Source organism: Staurois parvus, unplaced genomic scaffold (assembly GCF_062004578.1).
Source record: "Staurois parvus isolate SC_StPar_1 unplaced genomic scaffold, SC_StPar_1.0 ptg000608l, whole genome shotgun sequence".
NCBI classification, from domain to species: Eukaryota; Metazoa; Chordata; class Amphibia; order Anura; family Ranidae; genus Staurois; species Staurois parvus.
The window spans coordinates 2,391,670-2,414,206 of NW_028318404.1; the positions used below are offsets into that span (position 1 = coordinate 2,391,670).

General features: G+C 42.8%; 1 protein-coding gene across 4 annotated transcripts in view; it reads left to right on the forward strand.

The window, feature by feature from the left end:
* The window catches only part of IKBKG (inhibitor of nuclear factor kappa B kinase regulatory subunit gamma), a 62,783-nt gene that overhangs the window by 33,678 nt on the left and 6,568 nt on the right, over window positions 1–22,537 (forward strand). For 2 of the 4 annotated variants that reach the window (XM_089692948.1, XM_089692950.1), the window contains 6 exons: window positions 192–263; window positions 336–397; window positions 4,628–4,681; window positions 4,862–4,964; window positions 10,600–10,718; window positions 12,742–12,882. In XM_089692948.1, the coding sequence (XP_089549074.1) occupies window positions 192–263; window positions 336–397; window positions 4,628–4,681; window positions 4,862–4,964; window positions 10,600–10,718; window positions 12,742–12,882 (551 nt within the window). The remainder of the gene's footprint in view (window positions 1–191; window positions 264–335; window positions 398–4,627; window positions 4,682–4,861; window positions 4,965–10,599; window positions 10,719–12,741; window positions 12,883–22,537) is intronic. The other 2 variants (XM_089692949.1, XM_089692951.1) reach the window with 1 other exon arrangement.

A 22,537-nucleotide genomic window follows, 5' to 3' on the forward strand; every position in this document is an offset into this window, starting at 1 on the left:
AGTCCATGGAGTATAGAGATCCATACATTTCACTTTATTTTTATTGAAGATTCCCTTTTACTGCACATAGAAAGAAATGCAGAATTTACTTCCATATTTTAACTGTTTTATTTCTGTGCTGTGCATTCAATAATTTGCGTTTTATTATTATTTTGTGTGACCGTGTTTATTTTTGTCCTTTCTTGTCACAGGATGATATCTTAAAGGAAAGTGAAAAGAATCAACTTCTTGGGCTGCCACCTAAAGACTGGGTCAGGATTCGGGTGAGGGATTGGCATATCAGTGGGCTGTTCAGTATTTTCCATTTTTATATCTACTGACTGTGTTTTTTGCAGGAGGAATCTGCTGTCCGGAAGATGGTTACAGAAATAGAAGTCCTGCAAGGGACAAATGGAAGGTGAGTTCAGAGGGTGAGGGGAGAACAACTGTGTGTGCAGCGTCAGGGCACACACTTTCAGATGTGATTTTAACCGCTTCCAGACAGCCTTATAGCAGATATACTGCTGCAGGGCAGCTCGTGTGCGCAAACAAATTATATGTGTGTGTGTGTGTGTGTATATATATATATGTATGTATGTGTGTGTGTGTATGTATGTATGTATATGTGTGTATATATATATATATATATATATATATATATATATATATATATATATATATATATATATATTTTTTTTTTTTTTTATTATTATACAGGATTTATATAGCGCCAACAGTTTGCGCAGCGGTTTACAATATAAGGGAGACAGTACAATTACAATATATTTCAGTACAGAAGGAATAGGAGGGCCCTGCTCGTGGAGCTTACAATCTAAAGGAAGGGGGAGGTGATAAAAAAGGTGATAACTGCGGGGGGATGATCTGGCGGAGGTGATTCGAGTACAGTTCTTAGGTGGAGGTGGGGTAGGCTTCCCTGAAGAAGTGAGTTTTCAAAGAGCGCCTAAAGGCAGACAGGGTGGGGGCTGACCGGACATGCTGTGGTAGGGAGTGGGAGAGGCTCTGGAGAAGTCCTGGAGGTGAGCGTGGGAGGAGGTGATGAGGGAGCTAGAGACGAGGATATCATGGGAGGAGCGGAGTGGGCGATTTGGGCGGTATCTGTGGATGAGGTTGGTGATGTAGCTAGGGGCAGTGTTGTGGATGGCTTTGTAAGCTGTGGTTAGTATTTTGAATTTTATACGTTGGGTTAGTCCAAGCGAGTGGAGGGATTGGCAGAGAGGGGCAGCAGTCGCTGATCGGTTGGTAAGGTGTATGAGTCTAGCAGCAGCATTCATAATAGACTGAAGGGGGGATAGCCTGTGTAACGGTAGACCAGTGGGGAGGGGGTTGCAGTAATCAAGGCGGGATATAACCAAGGCGTGGATAAGTTGTTTTGTGGTGTCATTGGTCAGGAAGGGGCGGATTTTGGAAATGTTCCGGAGGTTGAGGCGGCAGGATTTAGCCAGTGAGTGGATGTGGGGCCCAAAGGAGAGGTCAGAGTCTAGGATTACGCCTAGCACCCTGGCATGAGGGGAAGGACCAATGGATGTGCTGTTGATCTTAATGGTAAAGTCATGAGTGGGGGATCGGGGAGGAGGAAATATTACAAGCTCAGTTTTTGAAAGATTGAGTTTAAGGTAGTGATGTGACATCCATACTGATATGTCGATTAGTAGATTTGTGATACGTGAGGGGGTGAGCTGGGGAGTGAAGAGATAGATCTGGGTGTCATCAGCATAGAGGTGGTATTGGAAGCCATGGGAGGTTATCAGTTGGCCCAGGGAGGAGGTATAGGGAGAGAAAAGGAGGGGCCCAAGGACAGAACCTTGGGGTACCCCAACAGAAAGAGGGAGCAGAGGAGGAGTTGTATGTGACACTGAAAGTGCGCTGAGAAAGGTAAGAGGAGAACCAGGAGAGAACAGAATCACGGAAGCCGATGGAGTGGAGTTTACTGAGGAGGAGCGGGTGGTCGACTGTGTCATAGGCAGCAGAAAGGTCAAGGAGTATGAGTATGGAGTAAGGGCCGTTGGTTTTAGCAGTTAGTAGGTCATTAGTGAGCTTTAGTAGGGCAGTTTCTGTGGAATGTTGTGGTCGGAAGCCAGACTGTCGGGGATCAAGAAGGTTGTTGTTGGTGAGGTAGCAGTTCATACGGTTGTGAACAAGGCGCTCGAGAAGCTTGGAGGCAAACGGGAGCAGGGAGATGGGTCTTAAGTTATTCAAACAGGTGGGGTCCAGAGAGATATATATATATATATATATATATATATATATCCGTGTGTGTGTGTGTATAAAACACACTGTGACACCACTGTGTAGGAGTGGAAGGGGGGCTGGGAAAGAGTCAGGAGCGTACTTTGGGAAAAACCAGAAAGTGCTTTCAGCTGAGAACATTACTGAAAAAGGAACTAAGTGGTTGTACCAGTGGTATCTACTGTAGCCCTCAGGGCGGAACATCATGCTGTTTTTCAGCAGGGGTATTAAGGTATCCAGATGTTGCAAATAATGCAGGGAAATGTAGATGATTATGCACAAACTAATCTGCAGAATAAGAAATGCTAAGGCCTTGTTCACATAAGCTCTAAATTCCGATGCCCAACCTGTGGCCCAGAGGCTCAAGCAGGCAGTAGTGAGAACACTGATTTGTGTAAAAAAAAAAAAAAAAAAAAAAAAAAGCCTTTAATGGCATTTATCTCCAGTAGTTTCTCCAACTTGTCCTAGTCTCTCCTTGTCTCTCTTGGCCTTGCCTTGTGGTTATCAGATTGGCGGCATCTTGACTCGGTCTGTAGACAGCAAGTCTTTTTGATTGTGTTGTGTAATTATGGTACTGGCTCAGAACATGCAGTATGTGACTCACAAACCTCTAAATGGGAGTTTAGACAGGTTTGAGCCTGTTTTTTTTTTTTTTGTGTTTTTTTTGTTTTTGTTCTTTTGTTTTTGTTTTTTTTTTGCAGCTTAGGATCAGGATCCCTTGACAGGATGCCCCTACAGCACTGTTGCTCACATTTATGTCCAAGCCAAACCCTGACTTTAAGCCAGCAGCTTGCAGGTTTTTAACTAATTTTAAGAAGTGCTGAAGCTTATTATAGCATGTTAGCATCTTGTTTAAAGTGACAATCGTTCCTTCCCTAAAGGTCTGTGCCTGAAACTCCCCAAACTAGAGCTTTTAAAGACTTCAACAAAACTAACTAAAAGCTTTGCAAAAGCTTGCTGTTCACTTCTCTTATACTGTACAAACTGAAGTTAAAGTGTTACTATACCCAGGACTCTGCATTCACTATATCTGGTCTCCCACAGTACAAATAACATGGAAATGCAATTATTTTAGTAAATTTAAATAGCAGAATACCTTTTCTCATCAGCAGTTAGAGCAGTCCTCTGACTTATATCAGTGTACAGCTGAGCACTGGTTAAAGCTTGTGGGAGGAGTTTTCATTCTCCTCTCACTGTCCGGTGAGATTGCACAACCCCTCACCCTCTGTCTGGACAATGTTGTTTGGCCCTGTGCTGATCACATGCACTCTCCCAAGAGGGAAAAAAAAAAACACTCGCTAGCAATACACACCAAACTGAGCATGTGCAGAGTGTCCCCGAGGCTCTGTTCCATCAGGAGATTAAATGGGGAACGGGGAAGCAGGGGAGGATCAGAGCAGACAGGATCAAACATCCTTTTTATACAATGCAGAGGATTAACCACTTAAGTTCCACAGCGAGTATACCAAATATGCTTTACTGTATGTACAGACTGATTTTACTGTCATGAGTTAGTAACACGTTAATAGGTGAGTGTAAAGAGTGGCTATTATGTTTTGGCATTACCAATATAGGTATAATCTTACCAGTGTGCCTGGAATTCAGCTCTTTCGGGCTACAAAAATGAGAGAGCCCATACAGCAGCCAATTATCCATATAAACATTCTAAAACAAGCTTCCATGATTTGTTTAGCAGTAGTGTGTTCACATTGCTCCCTCTGCAGAATAATGCAAATTTCTCTTTCCATCAAATCTTCTTTTCTATATAGATATCTATTTTTAGAACCACTAATTCGCTTAAAGTGGTTCTAAAGGCTGGGTGTCTTTTTTTTTTTTTTTTTTACATGAATGCATTCCCTGCATTAAGGTAAAAACCCCACTATGTCTCCCCCTTCCCTCTGTAAACACTTACCTGAGCATGTCAGAGATCCAGCACTGTGCCCATCTGCAGTTTGCTTTCTCCTCTTTTCCTCTTCTCACAGGGATTCCTTTCCTCTTCTCACAGTTGGCTCCTGCTACTGTCAATCAAATGGTGTGAGGAGGGAGCAGGGGTGGGACCAAGCTGCGCTGTCTGTGTCAGTGGACACAGGCAGCGCCGCTCAGGAACGAGCCCGCACGTATGCTCCATAGCGAGCGACTTGCATATCGGAGTCACAAAGAGAAGAAGAGTCGTCTGGAGTGCTGGCCGGGGATCCCAGAAGAGGATGTCAAGGGCTGCTCTATGTATATCATTGCAACTGTGTAAAAAAAAAAAAATACTAGGCTTTACAAGTAGCCAAAATCCTGAGCAGCACCATACAAAGTTATTGCATTATATACAATTATGTCTTTGTTTAGTATTACTACCAAGGTATAGCTCTGCATCTGATCATACACAACACTAACAGCCTGTTTATTGTAGGTGTACAGCAAAGGAGCAGGATCTGCAAAAGAAGCTTCAGGAGGCAGAGAGCCGGTGAGCATCTCAAAACCGCTAGAGATCTAAACACAAACAGTGGAGAAAGGTGTTTTCTGCATTATAACCAAGCATCAGAGGATCTGATGGGTTGGTGGGGCTGTACCAACATGTTTGCATTGGTCAACCTTGTTTTATAAACTAATCCCTGAATTTTTTTTTTTTTTTTTTGCTAATCAGGAATGCTCAGCTGCAAGAAAAAATTACTGAGCTGCAGCTGGAGGTATCAGGCCTGAAGGACCAGCTGAAAGAGAAAGGAGTCGAAGCTCAAAGACAGCTCCAGGTTAACAATCTATCTTACAATATTTTATACAATTGATCTGGACTGGTATATAAGGCCTCATGTAAATGGACCTCCTGCGTTTCATTTTTTACTGCATGCAAATGTCCCCAGAACACACAGAATTCTCATTTTTGTAAATACAGATAGACTGAATGCACCTAGACACAGCTGAGGGTCTAAGTGTGAATTCAGCCATAACAAAGCAATACATGCTTCCAGATGTGCTTTAGAAATTATCTCCAACTGCAAAATCTTAACAGAGGGCGTGACCCCACATAATGCCATACCAGATAGATGGTATTAGGAACCCATGTGCAGAGATCTCACGGCCAGAGTCCATGAACTCTAAGTGAAGTGATTCAGACTGCCAACATGTAGTTACACCTGAAAAATCCGTTTTGGGTGGTGTTAGTTTACTGCAAGACTGGGCAATGCACACTTCTACTTCGGCCTTGTAATGTTTTTATTGAGAAAAGTGAATTGCAGGTCTTGTGAGTCATAGTAGCCAAGAGCCACAAGTGCTCAGCCGGGGCATGCACAGTTGAAATTATCCATAGCAATGGCAGCACAGAGAGCTTTCAACTACACATATCCACAGAAAGTGTTGTGATCTGCTGACCCTTCCTATAACATGCAGCGTTGGAACTGTGAAATGTTGATACCACCAAACCTGCCAATCAGTACACTGAGCCCCACCCCTTGGATCTATCCTCCAGTCAGTACTTGATGGGGGTGTGATCTTTGGCCTAGGCACCTGCAGTAATGTACCTGCTGGGTACACACCTGCCCAATCCATGCACTTAACCCTATTTGCCCTAGGCATCGTGTCCAGTCAGTGCTTGTGGGAGGAGGCCTTCGGCCCAGCAACACCTTCAATGATGTATCTTCTGGGCTTCAAACTCAGGGGGACAGTAGGTGAGGAGATAAGGTGATGGCCTGCACCAGTGTCATTTACACAACTTACTTGCCTTCATCCATTCCACAGATATGCCTGGTCATGCCATTACCCACACTTTTTTTTTTTTTTTTAAATTTATTTATTTATTTTTAGACTCTTTATTCTAGATATGAAATACCTTCTTCAGCTCTGTGTATACAAAGGAGCATGGGGGAGCTCTTGTCCATAATGGGCATGGTATTGACACAGCTCCAGATAATCCACATTGGCTCACAATTGATATGATCCAGAAATATTTAGACAGAATAAAGGTGAATAAAGCACCTGGACCAGATGGCATACACCCACAGGTCCTTAAAGAATTGAGCTCTGTCATTTCAAAGCCAAGGAACTGAATTTATTCTCTCTTGAGAGGAGGAGATTAAGGGGGGATATGATCAACATGTATAAATACATCAGTGGTTCATACAGTGAACTCGGTGTAGAGTTATGCACCCTGAAGTCATCACAGAGGACAAGGGGGCACTCTTTACGTCTGAAGGAAAAGAAATTTAATCTACAAACACGGCAAGGTTTCTTCACAGTGAGAGCTGTGAAAATGTGGAATAGACTCCCTCAAGAGTTGGTTCTGGCCAGCTCAGTGGATTGCTTCAAAAAAGGCCTGGATTGTTTCCTGGATACACAGAAAATAAATGGATACTAACATTTATAGGTAAATATCCGATTGCCTTTCGGGAGATCGGGAAGGAATAAATATATTAAAAAGTAAGGATCCCAACACTGAACCTTGGGGTACACCACTGACAACCCTCGACCATTCAGAGTATGAATCATTAACCACTACTCTCTGAATACGATCTTTTAGCCAGTTTTCTATCCATTTACAGATGGATTTTTCCAAACCTGTAGACTTTACCTTACACATCAGCCATGTGTGGGGAACTGTGTCAAACGCTTTTGCAAAATCCAAGTATACCACGTCCACCGCCACCCCTCTGTCCAAGTATACCACGTCTACCGCCACCCCTCTGTCCAAGGTTTTGCTCACCCCCTCATAAAAAGAAATCAGATTTGTTTGACAACTTCTGTCTTTCATGAATCCATGCTGTCTGCTGCTTAAAATATTTTTTTCCAGCAAGAACACATCTATGTGGTCTTTTATTAAACTCTCCAGTATCTTCCCAACTATAGAAGTTAAACTAACACCAATGCACACAACTTCATTCATCTCTACTGCACCGACATACACTTTGCAATTATCCCATTGTTGTTATAAGTGCAGAAAATCTCTAAATCTCTGTTTCCAGCTATTCCTTGGCAGTTCTGATAGCTGCACTTGCCTACCAGAAATATAAATACCATATTACAATCTCCCTTCACCCTTTTGGCCTTCCTGTCCTTGTTCATTTTATAGAATTTTATTTTTCAGGGAGTCTTTAGTTGGATCTCTGTAGTTTTGTACTCAGTGGTCCAAACAAATGGCAACCACTCCAAACTATGACTGGCCTTTGCAGCAAGGAGTACATGGAAGGGCGACATGTCAAAAAACTACAAACAAACATTGCCAGCTCACTTACCAGCCAGCCAACAACAAACCAAATTAACCTTGTCTAACAGTTTACTTAAAACCAGGGGTTTACTTCACACACTTTTTGCAAATACATGTGTAAGCTGTAAAGGCCACGTCACAGCACCCTGGTTACATCGTTAATCTGGTTGAAAAAAAGACACAAGTCCATCCAGTTCAACCATCATGAAAAGAAAAAAATAACACATACACAAATAGAAGACCTCCATGTACACTATCCTATATCCACAGTTGATCCAGAGGAAGGCAAAAAAAATCCCCAGCAAAGCATGGGAAAAAAATTCCTTCCTGATCCCCCAAGAGGCAATCGGATATTCCCTGGATCAACTTTACCTATAAATGTTAGTATCCAGTTATAATATGTGCATTTAGGAATGAATCCAAGTCTTTAACCACCAAATGACAGCTACAGCGCGGTTGTCCAGTTCTGGGAGGGCGTCATATGACATCCTGCCAGAACGCGCCCCCGGGGATCTCCATGATCGCTGTGTCCTACAGACACAGCTGATCATGTGATGTGATAAAAGGCCAATCACAACGGCCTTTTACCACATGATCAGCTGTGCCCAATGACACAGCAGATCACTGGTAAATGCAGTTGCCGGTTATCAGCTGCACTGCCAATAACCGGCATTTATCAGAGGACGGATCAGCACTGATGATTAGTGCTGCCCACAAGTGCCCAGCAGTGCCACCTATCAGTGCTGCCCAGCAGTGCCACCCATCGATGTCCAATAGTGCCGCCTATCAGTGCCCATCATTGTTGTATATCAGTGCCGCCTATCAGTGCAGCCTCCTCAACACACATCAGTGAAAGCGATAAATTGCCTGCTTGCAAAATTTTATAATAGAAACAAAGAAAATCTTTCTTTTTTCAATGTTTTTTTTGCTGTTTTTTGTTTATAGCACACAAAATAAAACACCCAGTGGTGAGTAAATACCACCAAAAGAAATCTCTATTTGGGTGAAAAATATGCTAAAAATTTCATATGTGTACAGTGTTGCATGACCGTGCAATTGTCATTCAAAGTGCAACAGCACTGAAAGCTGAAAATTGGCCTGGGCGGGAAGGGGGTATAAGTGCCCGGTAGGCAAGTGGTTAAAACAATCTACTAAGGTGCCTAGAACCAGCTTTTGAGGGTGTCTATTCCACATTTTCACAGCTCTTACTGTGAAGAAAACTCCATATTTGGAGAGGAAATCTGTTTTTTTCCTCCAGAGGTCAAGTGATTCCTTGTCCTCTATGATGCTCTTAAAGTGAGTAATTTTAACTGTACACCAAGTTCCCTATATGAACCACTGATGTATTATACATGTTGATCATATCCCCCCTTAATCTCCTCTTCTCAAGAGAGAATAAATTCAGTTCCGCTGAGCTCCTCCATGCCTCGTATCAGTTTAGTTACCCTTCTCTGTACTTTCTCCAGTTCCCCAATGTTCTTTTTGTGAATTGGTGGCCAAAACTGAACTTCATTATCCAGATGAGGTATTACTAATGATTAGTACCGGGGTAATATGATATCTCTCTCTCTGGAGTCTATACCTCTTTTAATACAAGAGAGGATTTTGCTCACTTTAGAAACCGCAGCTTGGCATTGCATGCCATTATTAAGCTTGTGATCTGCCAGAACTCCCAGATCCTTCTCCACCATTGATTCCCCCAGTTGTACCCCCCAGTATGCATGCATATTCTTAGCCCACCCACCTCATTTGCCACATAGTTGCCCAATTAAACAGTGCATTGAGGTCGGCTTGTAAGTTGGAGACATCCTGCAAGGGGAACTATGTCACATGCTTTTGCAAAATCTTAATATGCTATGTCCACAGACACAGCTTCTGTCTATCTTGAATCCATGCTGACTTTTGCTTAAAATGTGTTTTTGTTTTTTTAAGCAAGAACTCATCTATGTGGTCTTTTATTAAACTCTCCAGTATCTTCCCAACTATAGAAGATAAACGAACAGGTCCATAAGTACTCAGTATAGATTTTGACCCCTTTTTAAATATAGGCACCACATTGGCTTTACTCCAATCCAGTGGTACTATGCCAGTCATTAAAGTGTTCCTAAAAATTAGAAACAATGGCTTTGGAATGACAGAGCTCAATTCTTCAAGGACCCGTGGGTGTATGTAATCCGGTCTAGGTGCTTTATTCTGTCTAATTTTTTCTGGACCATATCAATTTTAAGTCATTCTGGATCAGTATACTGGTTAATTCTGTTTGTTGCAGGCTGGCTGGTAAGTGAGCTGGGAATTTTGTTGTTTTGACATAAGTCACCTTTCCAAGTGCTGTTTGCTGCAAAGGCCAGTTAGAGGTTGAGGTGGTTGCCAATTAATTTGTGCTGTTGGTGAGGGGGTGCACTGGATACCTTCGCTGCTATTGGTGGGTGTGGGCTCCCTCAAGGCATACCTGCCCTCAATCTAACCATTATTATGTATGTGCTCCAACTTTGGAGACTTTCAAAATTTATAGAGTTAGGACTGAAGTACACTGAGGTGTGGTGATGTGGTCCCTGAAGCTTACACATGTGTTTGCAAATGTGATTAAACTAATCATCTTGGTTGTAACGTGAACTGTATGTCAAGGTTAATTCAGTTTGTTGTAGGCTAGCTTGTAAGTGAGCTTGGATTTTTTTTTTTTTTTGTATTCAGTGGTGCTAAATACTTTTTCTCATCAGCAATATATAACAGTCTTGTGACTTCTATTAGTGTCTGGCCAAGCATCGATTAAAGCTTGTAGGAGGAGTTTTCATTCTCCTCTGACTGTCCTGTGAGGCTGCCTGACCTCGAACCCTCTGGCTGATTGGCCGATTGGCTGATCACATGCACCTTTCCAAAGAAAAAAAAAAACTCTACACATGCTCAGTTTAGTGTGTATTGCTAGAGTGACTCCTAGAGCTCTGTACTATAAGCCAATGGATTGGGGACAGTAGAAGGGGAGGAGCAGAGGAGACAGGATCAAACAGCCTTTTTACACAATGTGGAGGATTACCTCCTTAGATTCCATAGTGAGTATAACAATTATGCTTTACTGCATATACAGGCTGATTTTACTGTTGTAGGTTTAGCTACACGTTTTAAATCTGTTAAATTGATTGCAAACATCAACCAGTTTATGTTGGTAATGTTGTTTCATTGTTGTCTTGTAGCTACTGGCTGAGGAGAAGGCTTCTGTCAAGGCTCAGGTGACATCTTTACTGGGAGAGTTACATGAGAGTCAGATGAGCCTGGAGTCCTCGCAGCAGGAGATGAAGAATGTGGAAGGGAGGTAAGGGGTGCCAATACGTGGCAGGAATGACCAATTACCAGGCATATGCATGATAAACTGCACTGTACTTTGTCTTCTGGTACACCTAAAATACAGCATGGTTTTATACCTGAAAGTGAACTGGGCTTTAAAAAGATGCAGGCAGTAGGGAACAGTAACCTCTATGCACATGATCACACAAAGACCTTCCAGTTATTAAAGTGGGTGTAAATTCTTATATATACCCAGTGAAGTTACTGGCCTCAGGTGATACACAGAGATGAAACAAATCTTCCTTTGTAAATTGTACCTGTTTATCTGCACTCTTCTGCTCTATCTTAGCTATATCTGTTCATAGTCCAGCATTTATAAAGCTTGTCGGAGAGTTCAGATAAAAAAGGGGGCAGAGAGCTGGCACGACACATTGCACAGTACAGTGAGGAGAACTCTGAGAGCTGATTGGAGGGAAGAGAGACACCCCTCTTCACACAGCTCAGGAATAAAGCTGAGGCTGTCAATCTACTGGAGGTCCCTCCCCGTCACCATTTTTTTTTTCTTAGTGTCAAGAAAACCTTTTAAGTGATTCATGTTGATAGCAGAGGAATGAAGCAGCAGACAGAAATGACACTTAATGCTTTTAATTAAGACACACACTATAGAGGCATTTGCTTTGTTCATATTTCATGTCTGAGGTTTACAACCACTTTAAATGAAATTATTACAAAGTCTACTATCCACCCAGAAGATGGCACTTCACTCTTTTCACAGAAAGAAGCCTGTTTACTCCACAAGCCATCACAGCATTGACTCCCTTTTCAAACAGCTTAGTGCCAGGAATAATCAAATAAGTGTGATATCTTTTTGGCTAACCCATAATGCCTTGAGAATTCTTTGTCAAGTATTACATTTTTTCTAAAATAGTTTATATATTATATAGTTTATATATAATAAAAAGGTCAAAAGCGCATAAACCGTACAACAATACTAAAATATAATTGACCTAAACCATTCTAGTTTCCGTTTTGATGTAAAATGAGGAACAGGTTGTGTGATTGGTTAATTCTAGTTGATAATCATACATGTATGATAAAATCTGAAGCATCAGAGCTTGAACTGACATGTTATATTGTGTCACGCCCAGGGGCGGACTGACAACTCATTGGGCCCCCGGGCAATAGGGGATCATGGGGCCCCTGTGTCCTTGCCCAAACTCAAAAAAGCCTATGAAAAAGGTATCAGGGGCATCTCATGAGGCCCCCTACTGACCTCGGGCAGTGCCCGAATTTCCAAACGGTCAGTCCGCCCCTGGTCACGCCTCATGTATATATGGTATTTGAGATCCAGTAGTTATTGATAATATGTTGGCCAAAGGTCCTGGACATGAGGATGACTCTTTCAAGTGGGTAGATGCCTCTTTTTTTGAAAGGGGAGATTTGTAACATTTCTTTGTGTGCTGACATTGATTTCCAGTGAGAAATGTTATACTTACCATAGCTGTACAGGCCTTCTGTACAAGGCCAATCCTCCCTGGCGAGTTCACCTCTGTAGGCCTCTTTAGGAGCACAAGACTGTGTTATTAGCACCTGGATAGGGGAGAGGTTGTTAAAGGGGAAGAAACAAATTACTCCATTTAAAGATTCCCCTGTTCTGGTGACAAAATAAACATTTTGGAGTTTTTTCATTTAAACAATAACTCCACCTTTTGCAACGTTACACCGGTTTTGAGAGTGTAACATGGTGCCAAGCAAAAAATAAAGTATTCACAGTTTTTCTGCGGTTGTGTCAGAGGGAGGAGACATGTAGGAGGTTGTCATGTAAATGGCTAAGTTTTGTTTTAAAGTGGTTGTAGAGGCTGAGGTAAAAAACCTTCAGTGTGCAGCTCTTTTTTTTGTAATCTGTTTTGTTAAAGGGTTAATCCACCTGAAACTGATCATTTAGAATGGACAGTGGTGTGTTCAGTCTCTGTTTTTAAATGGCTGCCTACACATTACAGCCAATGAAAAGACTGTAGATGTGAAATGTGATCTTACTTGTTCTACTGCAGCCTGCGGAAATTGAGAGAGCAGCAGCGAGAGTGGGAGCTCCAGATGAAGCAGCATGTGACGCAGCTGGACCAGCGGCGGATGCAAGTGCAGAATCTAGAGACGGCACTGAAAGTGGAGCGGCAGAATGCCAGTGAGGAGATGTAAGTAACTTTATAGTGACAGATATCTGGACCTATCCTTTCATCCTGAGGTGGTCAACCTTTTTTTTTTTTTTTTTTTTTTACATTGCCCAGCAGTGTTAAAATCCTATTTTAATACCTAAATTTCATTATTTTGGGGCCCCATCTTAATATAAACCCTATCATAGGAATATTGTGTCCAGCATTCTAGGAGGTCAGAATCTGATTGTGGGGCCCTGATGTTCTCACAGCCTATTCACCTAGGACTTACACAACTGCTAATGGCTTGGTAGAATTAATACATGTTTTTTTTAGGACGTGGAGGAATCATCTGCACCTCTAGTATGATGAGTTCCAGGTAAAGCTTTGTATCTGCTCACACAGCCAACAGATCCAGCGCACACAGGGTGGCAGCAGCATTTTTAACTGGTTGCATAGACTTTTTCCAAGGTGGCTGAAAATCAATTACCTCCATTCTTTATTGTGTAAAAGATAAGTCCCAATTCCATTTTTTCACTGAGGATTCTGCCTCCAGCGGTGATCTCTCTTTTTACTACTTCTTTGTCCGAACCCCTTATGATCCCACTAGCACCATCTTTTCCCCTCCGCAGTCCCAAAACCAGACGTCTATTCTTAGCTGCCTCTCCTCCCTACACTCACGCACATCCCTCCCTGGACTCCTCTCCTGCACCTACTAAATGTTATTGTATCATCCACCGTCCTTGCCTGCACGTAGTTCTAAACATCATACCTTCTGCACTACTTCATATACTGCCCAATGTACAGGCCGCACACTTGTCCTGCACATACTAACCATCTCTGCCCGCATCACCCACCTCCTAAACGACATATCAGACTGGATGTCGCTCCATTTCCTCAAGTTAAAACTTTCCAAAACCGAGCTCCTAGTTTTCCCCCCAGCCCGTGCCCCCCATCCTCTCCATCAGGACTAACAAAGCCACCATCAATCCCACCCCATACGCCAAAGTCCTAGGTGTCACCCTGGGCTCAAGCCTTTCCTTCCAACCTCATGTCCAATCACTATCAAATTCATGCAGGCTCCACCTCCGCAACGTCTCCAAGATACGCATGTTCCTCACCCCAGACACCACTAAACAAGTCGTACACTCCCTTATTATCTCACACCTAGACTACTGCAACTCCCTTCTCTCCGGCCTACCCCAACACAGGCTATCCCCACTCCAGTCTATCCTGAACTCAGCGGCTAGACTCATCCACCTCACCAATCGCTCCACTTCTGCCACCCCCCTCTGCCAATCCCTTCACTGGCTCCCCATTGCCCAACGCATTAAATTCAAATTACTAACTCTGACATACAAAGCCATTCATAACGCTGCCCCAAACTACCTCACTGACCTGATACCCAAATACCACCCTACCCGTGCCCTTCGCTCCTTACTAGACCTCCTACCCTCTAGCTCCCTGGTCTCCTCCTCCCACGCCCGACTGCAGGACTTCTCCAGGACCTCCCCCATCCTCTGGAACTCCCTACCCCAATCCATCAGACTGTCACCTACCCTCCTCACCTTCAGGCGCACCCTGAAAACCCATCTCTTCAGGGAAGCCTACCCCACCCTTACCTAACAGCCATTCTCCTCCACTCCTCCTACCACTCCATCCCCCACAGCCACTTCCTCCTGTACCTCTACCCCCTCCCTCCTAGATTGTAAGCTCGAAAGAGCAGGGCCCTCGTACCCCTCGTGTATTGTATTGTCTCATGTACTGTCCCCCCACTTTAATGTACAGCGCTGAGCAAACCTTTTGGCGCTATATAAACACTGTATAATAATAATCCCCATGCATCTTCTACTTCTCTCCTGCAAATATGGCCACTTATCATACTCTGTGAACTTCTTTCTGCACATCCTGACAGCAATCGTGCTCCTCATGCCTCTCCTGAACATACTTATGGCTGTTTTACTTCTTGCACATACTGCCCACTGTTGTACCCTTCGCCTTCCTCTCCTGCATCTATGCCCCCCCCCCCCATCATACACTCAGCACTCCTGTCCTGCACATACTACCCCATGTCATGCTTTCCTCACTGTTCGCCTGCACAGCTTACCAATCAAAACAATCTTCAACATGATTTTGAATATATACAACCTTGCTTGTTCTGGAATTCTTTTGCTTGTCACTAGTAAATCCTTGTTTTTGAGTGCTAGATCTACCAAACACAGCGGAATTATCCTTACACTGTATATGTTTCAGGGGTCAGGTAGCCCAGACTGCTTTTGTGTCTTGGAAACAAGGCTAAAACATTGGACTAGTTGTTTGTGTGCTGCAATTTATACTTATTGGTTGAACTAAACAACTCTTTTTTTCAGCCTCACTAAATATGTAACATAATCCAGGATCTTCCCTAACAACCATTTGACCTCAGCAGAGATGGTGCTGGAAAAGGTTGAGTCTTCAATCAGTCCTAAGTTGTTAGGAATTCATTCATAAAATACAAAGCTTCTGTAAATGGCGGAGGAGCACTCAGCCCATCTTTATTTTCTGATGGGAAGTCCCTGCACCACTGCTGCTAGTAATATTAGAGTAGGAACTAGTTCCTTTGGAGCAGCTTGGTCAAAACAAACTATTAAAATGTAAATGAAACATGGAGTTAGTAAACTGCAGGCAAACCGATAAATACATAGCTGAATACATACTTGCCAAACGATTTGTATTTACGTCAATCCGGTTCTGAGATTTTCACAGCTCTCCCATGCAGCACAGTCCCATTTTAGCAGAGCAGGAGAACGGATTTTGTTTTTCCTTCTGCAGTCCAGTAACACTTAAAGGTCTTGTCCCTTCCCCAGCCTGTGACTGGACAGTGAAAAGGGAAGCAGCAGATTAATGAGATCCACTCTGCTCTGTCCTTCTATTAGCATGCTTCTTGTGCTGCTTCTCCCTCCTCTTATCTGATCTCAGGTGTAGTGTACAGGGACGGCAAGGCCCTGCAGTGGGGTTATAAAAACAGTTGACTGATGTTTTCACCTCCCTCAACTGTACACATTGCTGCAGTCACACAGTGACCAGCTTTATCTAGCATGTTGCAAAAACATGCTCCATTCAAGTAAGTGGGACCGTGCCACATCCCGATGTAGTGGGAATCCTTCTCCTCCCACCCACCCACCCACCTACCCAAGAAAACAGGCTTCAGAATGTTGCATAATATCCCCCACTTGCCTATCCATGTGAATATCAAGTCAAATTCAAGTACCTACACTGCTTACAAAAAAATCTAAATGAATACAGAACTGCATGAATTTGTGTCTTGTATCTGCCATCTTGTACCGTCCATGAAAACTGGATGGAAAGAAAAAACAATTCCTGTGTCAGGTAAAAAAAAAAAGTCTAACTGGCAGGTCTTTGCAGTAGAAGGGCCATTTGTACTCCTTTTTTTTTTTTGGAGCCTGGAGAGAATTGTACCAGCGATCAGCAGACTTCTGGTGCAAATGCTGGACTCCTGCAGACTGTAACTGCCTGCCTGTATGATATATGGGCACACAGCTTACACTCTGACAGGAAGCTCAACAGCGCAGTGGTAGTTCATTGAGAACTACAAGCCGACAGCCACAAAGGATGTTGGTACTTGTAGCTCATTCATTCATAGAACTCTGTTTAATGAATGACATGGTCGTGATGCACTCTTTTCAAAAAGTGACAGCTGGTACAGGGAACTTCTTCCCATACTGCTGTCACACACAGGCAGCGGATCACAGCACAGCTGAAGGAGTGGGAACATGTTCCCAAAGGTGAACTTATCCTTTTAAGTGTCAGTTGACTAATTATGCTACCAAAATTTAATATGTGCTGTAACTTGCCTCCAGCATTGTTCCTGTTTCTTTTATCAGGAGGCCACCATTTTGTTGAAGCCCAAAGCAGATATTTCCCTATTGGAAACACTCCTCATCTTATTGGTCTCAAATACTATATGTAACTTTCTTCAAGTAAAATATGTTAATTTCCAGCCTTGCTTGTATGTCTGGATTCAGATTGCAGTGCTAAAGTAGTTTGTCAGCCTTCCTCTCTAGCAGAGATAAAGGAGAGCATATCCGGGAGATAAGATACTATCCTTATAAGTTTAACTCTTGTGTCTCCTTGGCAGCAGAGTTTGTCCTGTCACCCCCACTTTATTTTCTCACTCCCTAATCTGTGTTCCCTCTGCACTCTGTCACTCCTGCATTCCCTTCAGCAACAGTAAATCTTAAACCGGTCAGCTGAGCGGCCTCTAGTGGCTCTGATTTTAGGTACAGTGCCAAGAATAGAGAGTAACTGAGTGTGTGCACAGCAAGAAGAGACAGTTTATTACTGGATTTTAAACCGTATAGGCACCTATTTTTAATATAGCTACACCTGTAAAAGAGGCCAGTCTGAAGTGATGTAGTAGGACTTAATTTTCTGACTAAAATTTCCACTTTAACTGCTTGCCGACCAGCCACTGTGTAAAAACGGCCACAGGGAGGCACCGCTGCGCGAAATTACTTTTTAAAACGTGATTTTACAAAACAGGTAGGGGGCGCGCGCAACCGCCCTACCCGTGCCGCCGATCGTGGCCGTGGGTGTCAATCACTGGGTCCCGGCCAGTCATTACCTAGTCATTGCCGGCAAACAGTGACACAGAGCACAGCTGCATTGTTTTCAGTGCAGCTCTGCTCCCTGGCAGTTCCTAACACACTGATTCTGAGAGCGGAGTTTAGCTCTCGGGATAAGTGTGTTCCTGTGAAGTACACATCCCCCGCCCACTAGTAAAACACTCCCCTCACACAGTTAACCCTTTGATCGCCTAAAAAAAAGTTAACCCCTTCCTCCCCAATGCCATTAGCACAGTGTCAGTGGTTTTTTTTTTTTGCACTGATCACTGTATTGGTGTCACTGGGGATGTCAGTGACCCCAAGTCAGTTCCTCCCAGTGTCAAAATGTCCGCCGCAGTCCCGCCATAAGTCGCTGATCACTGCCATTATTAGTATATAAAAAAAAAATCCCAGTATCTTTCCCGCCATTTGTAGACGCTATAACTTTCAAGTAAACCAATTAATTTACACATATTGGGATTTTTTTTTTTTTTTTAGCAAAGACATGTTGCAGAATATATTTTGGCCGAAATTTGATTTTTTAAAATTTTTTTTGCTGGACATGTTTTATAGCAAAAAGTCCAAAATATTGTTTTTTACCTAAAAATTGTCAGCCTTTTTTTTTTATAGTGCAAAAAATAAAAACTGCACAGACGATCAAATACCACCGAAAGACAGCTCAATTCGTGGGGGGGAAAAAAAAGGGATGTAAATTTAATTTGGGTTCAGTGTTGCATGACCGCGCAATTGTCAGTTAAAGTAACTCAGTGACGTAACACAAACCGCTTCCTGACCGCCCTACAGAAATACTGCTACACACACACACACACACACACACACACACACACACACACACACACACACACACACACACACACACACACACACACACACACACACACACACACACACACACACACACACACACACACACACACACACACACACACACACACACACACACACACACACACACACACACACACACACACACACACACACACACACACACACACACACACACACACACGCTTTGCGCTCCCGTGGTTTTCACGCCCCTCCCAGATAGCGTCAGATTGCCTGTCAGTACACCAGTCATCACATTTAACCCCTTGACTGCCAGGAAGACGCTCATGCACAATAAAACTCCATTTCTAGTATAGTGTCTGAACAGATCAATATCTTTGATCAGATCAGTACTATACCAGCGTTCACATTAGTATAGCATCCCCAAAAACTCAGCGTTAGCGGGATCAGCCCTGGCACCTGCGTTTAGCCCCTAAGCTTCCCCCCCCCCTTCTCCCCCAGCAAGTGCAGTGTCAGTAGGTCACTGTCACTTGATACATTGCACACAAAACCACAGTGTTCGCAGAATCAAGCCTGATCTCTGTTAGCACTTGCCAGTAAATTTTGATGACTCTCATATGCAGCAGAGTGCCAGTACTAGTGTCGCGCTACCTTTTGGTGAACTGGCGAGCACCAGCGGTCTTCACATATCTCTTAGATTGTAAGCTCCCAGGATCAGGACCCTCTTGTATTGAACTGTATTGTCTCCCATTATACTGTAAAGCACTGAGCAAACTGTTGGCACCATAAATCCTGTATAATAATAATAATACCAGCACTGCAATATGACTTGGCGAGTCCCATAAGTGCAGTGGCGAGCTTAAGTATTGTCCCGCAGCCACCATGAATTCGCACAGAGGCCCATAGAGCTCCTAGTCCTTCCGGATGTGCTTGCAAATCCCGATTGACAGCTCACAAATTCTGCAGCACCCGTACTTCCCCCATTCACTGCACAACCCGGAATTCAGGTGGAAATAGCAAATTTAACTACTCCCCTTGATTTTTGGAGCTGTTTTTCACGGAATATCTGTATGCATTGATTGTGGATCAAAGCAATTTATATGCACAACAATTTAGCGCCGCCAACCTAATCAAAACCTTGCCAGACCAGTCGCATGGAAACTCATTAGTTTCCGAATTTACATTTTTTTTGGGCCTAACCCTCAACATGGGCATTACTAATAGAAATGAATTGCAGTTGTATTGGTCCACAGACCCGATTCATCATATGCCGTGTTCTCTGCTGCCATGGCCAGGCATAGATATGAGCGTATAATGTGGTTTATGCATTTCAATGACAATACACCTGAATTTGATTGGCTCCACAAAATTCAGCCCCTCGCAAATCACCTTAACCAAAAATTTGCAGATGTCTATATTCCACAGCAAAACATATGCGTTGAGTCCCTGATTAATTTTTCTGGCCGCCTTGCATTCAAACAATTTCTCTCCAGCAAGCGTGCCAGATATGGGGTCAAGATGTAGAAGACCTGTGAGAGGACAACAGGCTAACTTATAAGTTTTGGATTTACGAGGGAATAGATAGTCACGTGTAGCCCCCCGGATGCCCAGACTACACTGGGAGCAGTGGCAAGATAGTTGGGGACTTGGTGTCATCCTTTTTCCATATGGGGTACCACTTATACGTGGACAATTTTTATTATACAAATGTCTAAACAGTGGCACGCTTCAATCTTGGAACTGGCGCATGTGGCAAAGTGTGACTTAATGTGTTCCCACCATTAGAAGTGGGTGGATGCAGGGCGGTATAGTCTAATGGTGGGCATACTACACACTTTGTCTGGCAGAGATTTTTTTTTTTTTTTTATTCAGTCCACAGGCTGCTTACAAAAAAAAACAAAACACAGCATATACACCCAACAAGGACCAGCGATGTACTGGTACATAACTGGACTTTGAATGGTTATACCAGGATGATGCCTACAGCTGCAGGCATCATCCTGGTATCGTTTTTTTCAGACAGCAATCGGCTTTCATGTAAAAGCAATCCTAGTGGCTAATTAGCTGCAGGATTGCTTTTACAAGCAGCGGGATATGATTCCCCCCTTCCACGGCCTTCTCGGGCAGTCCCGTGCCATCGGGGGAACCTGAGAATGCAGCCGGTGTTTCTGCCAGCTGACCATAGAGCTGATTGGAGACCAGAGTGGTGCCAATCATCTCTACAGTCTAAGAATTCGGAAACTACAACCATTTCATCACTTCAGTTTCGCAGGATATAAACAGCGCCATTTGTAAATTGGGAAAGCATCTGATCACACCGATCATGGTTTGATTAGATAATGTAAGGGCAGAGGAGATATCTAGAATCTGATAGACCCCAGATTTCTCAAAAAAGAATACATGACAATGCCCATTGAAGTTATAGGGGTTATTTGCATTCCCTGTGATAGCATTAAAAGTGATCCAAAAAAAATGAAAAGGTACAAATGTAAAAAAAAAAAATCAAAATAACAAAAAAAACTCGCCCCTCCCATGCGCGCACAGCTGTGTGCACAAGCTTTGACCCTGTGCCGGTATGTAAACAGCGGTTGCACCATGCATGTGAGGTATTGCTGTGAATATCAGATCAAGGGCAGTAAAACACTAGACCTCCTCTGTAAATCTAAAGTGGTAGCTTTTAAAGCGTTGCCTATGGATATTAAAAATGTATGCAGTTTGTCACATTGAACGGGGCATGCGCAGTTTTAAAGCATGCCATGTTTGGTATCTATTTACTCGGCATACCATCATCTTTTATCTCTTACCAAACAATTGGCCCATATATTGTGTTTTTGTGCATTAAAAGTAAAAAAAGTTTTTTTTTTTTTTTTTTTTGTTTTTTTTTTAAATTGCTTTTGAAAAATTGCTGCGTGAGTACTATGTGCCATAAAACATTGTATTAGCCACCATTTTATTCATTAGGGTGTGTGCTTCAAAAAAATCTATAATGTTTGGGGGTTTAAATTAATTTCCTAGCAAAAAATACTGATTTTTTTCATGTGAACAAAAAGTGTCAGGAAAGGCTTGATCTTCAGGTGGTTAGAAGAGTGAGTGATGTGTGACATAAACTTCTAATGCTGGGCATAAAACGCCCCCACCCCCCAAAATGACCCCTTTTTGGAAAGTAGACACCCCAAACTATTTGTTAAGAGGCATGTTGAATCAATAGAAGAATTTATTTTTTAACCACAAGTTTTTGGAAAATGACTTTTTTTTTTTTACACACAAAATTGTCACTTAAATGATTTACTGCTCACACATGCCATGGGTATATGTGGAATTACTCCCCAAAGTACATTCTGTTATGTCTCCTGAGTATGGGGGTACCACATGTGAGAGACATTTTGGCAGTCTAGCCAAGCACAGGACCCCAAAATCCAATAAGCACCTTCAGGCTTTTAAAAGGACTTTATTTCCTCATTACACTTCCAGACTACCTATCACAGTTTGAGGCCCTGAAATGCCAGGGTAGGACCAAACCCCCCCAAATGACCCCTTTTTGGAAAGTAGACACCCCAAGGAATTTGATAAGAAACATGGTAAGTATTTTGCAGATCTCATTTGTTGCCACAAGTTTTTGGAAAATTAAGAAAAAAAAAACAAAAAAAAATTTTTCTATTTTTTTTTATATTTCAAAACCTTGTGAGAAAAAAATGAGATCTGCAAAATACTCACCATGTCTCTTTTTAAATTCCTTGGGTTGTGTACTTTCCAGAAAGGGGTCATTTTGGGGGGGGGGGGGGTCGGTGCTATCCTGGCATGTCAGGGCCTTTGAAACTGTGATAGGTATTGAGGAAGTGAAATGAGGAAGTTACGCACCTTCAGGCTTTCAAAGTGGTCATTGGATTTCAGGCTCCTGTATGTGGCTAGGCTCCCAAAAAGTCTAGGTGGTTTCCCTATACTCGGTAGAAGTAGCAGAATGTATTTTGGGGTGTAATTCCACATATACCCATGGCTTGTGCGAGAAATAATTCATTTAAATGACAACTTTGTGTAAAACAAAAAAAAAAAGTTTTTGTCATTTTCCAGAAACTTGTGGAAAAATAATAAATCTTACATGGACTCAATATGCCTCTCAGCAGATAGCTTAGGGTGTCTAATTTCCGAAAAGGGGTCATTTGAGGGTGTTTGTACTATCCTGGTATTTTAGCACCTCAAGAAATGTGATGGGCAGTCAGAAAGTAAAATCTATGTAAATTCCATTATCTATACCATAGTTTGTAGACACTATAACTTTCACACAAAGC